Below are 4,705 nucleotides of genomic sequence, written 5' to 3'. Positions count from 1 at the left end.
AAGTGCTTGCAGTTAACTCATTGTTCATACACAAAGGATGCCCAAACAAGGCACTGATGGTTTCCTTAAGTAAACTAACAACACACCTTCAAAAATGTTTACTTTCTCAAGATGTATATAGACTGTTTAGATGATGAAGAACTTATCAAGAGCTCCACAAGTCATCCCAGCAGAATCTAAGCAAGCTATTGTACCTCACAGTGTGGAGAGAAGGAAAGAACAGCAATAAAGGAAATGCTAGACACCAACCTAAGGGAAAAAAGGCAGAACACACGTGTCAGTGGGTGTTAAGGTTTCGGGGGGATAAACAAAGTGCTCATGGCAGGAGTCTTCCAGATGCCTGCTGAGAAAGCCTACTTTTCTGGAAAAGGCAGACTTTCAATAACCACTCAATTTCTTTCCATCTTATAATTACAGTGAATGTGATTAAAATGAGAGAGAGAGACAAAGAGTCAGAGAGACAGAGAGAGAAACAGACAGAGAGAGGGAGGGAGAGAGAGAGAGAGAGGGAGGGAGGGAGGGAGAGAGAGAGAGAGAGAGAGAGAGAGAGAGAGAGAGAGAGAGAGAGAGAGAGAGAGAGAGAAAGAAGAGGGTGCTGCCATGTAGACTGGTATGTAGTCCTCTTCCACCTGGCACACTTGTGTTTGGTGATGGGAAGGCTGCACTGAGGACTTTCACTGGGCACTGATCCTATGTGCCAGGCGTTGCTTTAACACATTCTGATTTGGGCGTTTATTATCGACTTATTCTTGGGACTGAATAAGGAGCTGTGCAACATCCTCACTCTTTTCCATGCAGTTATAATCAAAAGCTGTAAATGGAAGTGGGGAATAACAGCCTCAAAGCTACATTTTTTTTCTTTTTTCTTTTCTAATCTACATGATTCACAGAGGACTCTGTGTTCTTTTCCATTCCAGAGACAGCCATATCATCTCTACAATGCCAGGCTCATCCTTGAGGCACAATAGTGAAAGTTGGAGTGAGCTGACTTGGCAATTTGGGCATCCTGGTCACCAGGGCTGCCTTCAACTCTGGCAAAATGGATAGTGTTGCCATCAATGACCCCTTCATTGACCTAGCCACATGGTCTACATGTTCCAGTATGACTATACCCATGGCAAGTTCAATGCCAGAGTCACGACTGAGCATGGGAAACTTGTCATCAATGGGAAGGTCATCTCCATCTTCCAGAAGAGTCTGCCAACATCAAATGAGTTATGCCAGTGCCAAGTATGTTGAGGCGTCTACTGGTGTCTCCACCGCCATGGAGAAGGTTGAGGCCTACTGGAAAGGTGGAGCAAAAAGGGTCATCATCTTTGCCCTTTCTGCTGATGCCCCCATGTCTGTGATGGGTGTGAACTCTGAGAAGTATGACAACTCACTCAAGATTGTCCACAACTCTTCCTGCACCACCAACTGCTTAGCTCCCCTGGCCAAGGTCATCTGTGACAACTTTGGCATTGTGGAGAGACTCATGGTCACAGTTCATGCCATCAATACTACCAGGAGACTGTGCATGACTCTCTGGCATGATGGCCATGGGGATGCCCAGAGCATTATCCTTGCATCCAGTGGTGCTGCCAGCACGGTGGACAAGGTTATTATTGCAGAGCTCAATGGAAAGCTCACTGGGATGACCTTCTGTGCTCCATGCTCCTGACATGCCACTTAAAGGAAGCTTCCAAGGATGATGACAGCAAGAAGGTGGTGAAGCGGGCATGAGGGGCCCACTAAAGGGCATCCTGGTTACACTGAGGACCAAGTTGTCTCCTGCAACTTTACCAATAATACTCACTCTTTGACCGTTGGTGCTGGGGCTGGTGTTGTTCTCAATGACAAGTTTGTAAAGCTCATTTCTTGGTATAGCAATGAACACGGCTACAGCAACAGGGTAGTGGACCTCATAAACTTCATGGCCTCCAAGAAGTAAGGAGCCCTGGACCACCCCACCCAGCTAGAACAGAGAGGAAGAGGGAGGCTCTTGACTGCTGAGGGATCCCTGTCCCATCTCAATCCTGACACTGAGCATTTGGGCCTCACAGATTCCATCCCAGACACCCAGAAGAAGTAGGTAGGGGGCCTTAGAGAGCCCTACTATCTTGAATCTAATCAATAGAGTTCATTGCTCCTGCCCACTCCCAAAGAATGGACCAATGTTCTTCCAAATGTCATTATTATAAAATATAAGGGAAGGCTGAGGGATTAATCAAAATTAAAGATGACAATCACAATATGATGTCTGATTGGGTTTGGATTCTGTACTTTAAAAAAAATTAATAAAAGCCTTTATTGAATCAGTCAACAAAACTGGCATATGGACAGTAGATTTGAAAAGAAGTATTGATCAATACTTAATTACCTTCAGTAGGTAAGTGCAGCGTGGTTGCATATAGGATACCCTTGTTCTCAGGAAACACAAGGGCTTATGGGTAATGCTGCACAGTGAATGCATTCTAGTCACAAATAGGAATGTGTTTTTTATATATGGAGAAAGAAGAGGCAAAATGTCAAGAATTGGTGAAGTCCATTAGTAGGTAGGTGTGAGTTTTATGCTTATAATTTTTCTTGACACTTGAAATAATTTGTGAACAAATGTTTAAAAACTGTGTAAGACTGAAAAAGGAAAATGCAGGATCCCTGGCAGCACAAAAGTGGGAATGAAAATTCCAAGCACGTGCTGTGCAGCTGGGCATCATCAGGAATGACGTCCTGTTGTGACCAGTTATTAAAAGTTTGATCAGCAATGGCGAGCTTCCACGGATTTGGGCAGTAAAATGAAACATTCTCCCTGATTAAGATCTTTATTGTCATTCCTCTGAGGATGTAGAGTTGGTCAGATAGCCTTTATTTAGGCTCCAGGTCACCTACAGCACCAGATTGCATTCTGACGTTCATTTGTCTCTTGGGTCATTCAAATATTAAAAGTGGCGTTAAAATAGAACATACAACTGAACAGATTTTTGTCTTGAAATTCCTCTAGTATGTTTCCATTTCCAATCATCACTAGGAAATTTTTGTTTGAAATCCAAAAATTCCCAATGAGCTTAGTCTTGATAGCCCCAACATAACTTTCACCTTTCACCTGATTAAAAGTTGTGTTTTGTTTTGTTGTTTTACCATATGATTTATGGGCCAACTGACACATATCTCAGGAGGCGACTGAAACTAGCTCTGACTGGGAACTCTGGGAGAAACCATTTCCTATAGACTCAGCTATGAATGAAAAAAATATTCTTACCCCAGGGGGGATGATGAAAGAGATAAATTATCCTTTGCATAACGTCTCAAGGTCTACAAGTCTTTTTTTTTTTTTTAAATGATGGACTCTGTCACTTTTTCTTGATAGCACATGGAATGCAAACATTTTAGGCTGTTTTCTCAGAAGCTGATGAAAGCGGATGCCTCTGTTCACCAATTAAAAAAACTCATTTCCTTGCCCTCAGCCACAAGTGCGGATCCTTTCAATAGAATTAAACATAAAGAAATTAATAGCCTGAGCGTGGAGGTGCACACCTGTAATCCCATCACTGGGGAAGCTGAGGCAGGATGATGATGGGTTCTGGGCTAGCCTGGGCTATAGGGAGACCTCATCCTCTCCAAAAATAAGAACCTCCTAGCCCTTGCCACGCTGCTGCTTTTTCACTGAGTCACTTTATGAGCCATTGTGTTATCACTTAACTGTATTTGAGGAGGGGGTGTTATGTGTTATTATTTTAGTTCATTATATAAATGTTATAGTTAACTTTCATTGTCAACCTGACTGAATTTAAAATCACCACAAAACATACCTCAGGGTGTGTGTCTATGAGAGTGTTCCCAGAGAGGTTTAACTAAGGAGGGAAGATCTGCCCTAAAAGGGAGTTCTGCTACCCCAAGGGCTGGGGTCCCAAACTGAACACAAGGAGAATACAAATGGAGAGCTGGCATCCATCTCCTTTCTGCTTCCTGACCAAGAAGGACATAATGTCATCAGCCACCCTGTGCTTCTGCCATCAAGCTTTTCCTCAAACTGTGATCCAAGACGAACCAACCCTTTCTTTTTTAAGCTGTGTTTTTCAGGTACTTTGTCATGGCAACAACAGAAGTAACCGAGACAACAAACTACTCTTGCCTTGGTTGGTGGCCAAATATAATTTTACAATTTATTGGGTGCCTACCCAGTGTTAGGCATGGAGAGAAAATTGATAGACAAGCAGACGGATCTCATCAATGAAGTTTAGAACCTAGTGAAGGCAGAACATCAAGAAATGTATCCATACCTTGCTGGGCAGAGTGGTGGTGGCCCACACCTGTAACCCCAGCCCTCGGGAGACAGAAGCAGCTGATCTCTGAGTCCGAGGCTAATCCCAGCCCTCGGGAGACAGAAACAGCCGATCTCTGAGTCTGAGGCCAGCTTGGTATATAAAACAAGTTCTAGGGTAGCCAGGGCTACATAGAGAAGCCCTGTCCCCAAAAAACAAACAAAGGAAAGAAAGAAAAGAGGAAACTTTGTTGTTCTTCCAAAGGATCTGAGTTCAGTTTCCAGATCCCAGATTACAACTTCCTATTACCTTCAACTCCAAGGGAATGCAACGACCTCCTTGAGCACCCAGACACATATGGCATACACTCATACAGATACATACACATGAATGAATATGAAAATTAAAATGTATCATTAGATTTTTTTTTTTAAAGAAAGAAATGTGAAGCCCAGGATTATAAG

At 43.2% G+C, this 4,705-nt stretch overlaps 1 protein-coding gene across 1 annotated transcript; it reads left to right on the top strand.

Annotated features, from left to right (window-relative positions):
• Positions 1–1,039: 1,039 nt before the first annotated feature.
• Positions 1,040–1,660, top strand: LOC127196991 (glyceraldehyde-3-phosphate dehydrogenase-like). The gene has a single exon (XM_051154680.1). It carries the CDS (start codon positions 1,040–1,042, stop codon positions 1,658–1,660), a length of 621 nt encoding a protein of 206 aa, XP_051010637.1.
• The last annotated feature ends 3,045 nt before the right edge of the window (positions 1,661–4,705 follow it).

This window comes from Acomys russatus, chromosome 13 (assembly GCF_903995435.1).
Source record: "Acomys russatus chromosome 13, mAcoRus1.1, whole genome shotgun sequence".
NCBI classification, from domain to species: Eukaryota; Metazoa; Chordata; class Mammalia; order Rodentia; family Muridae; genus Acomys; species Acomys russatus.
This window is presented reverse-complemented; position numbering and strand designations above follow the sequence as displayed.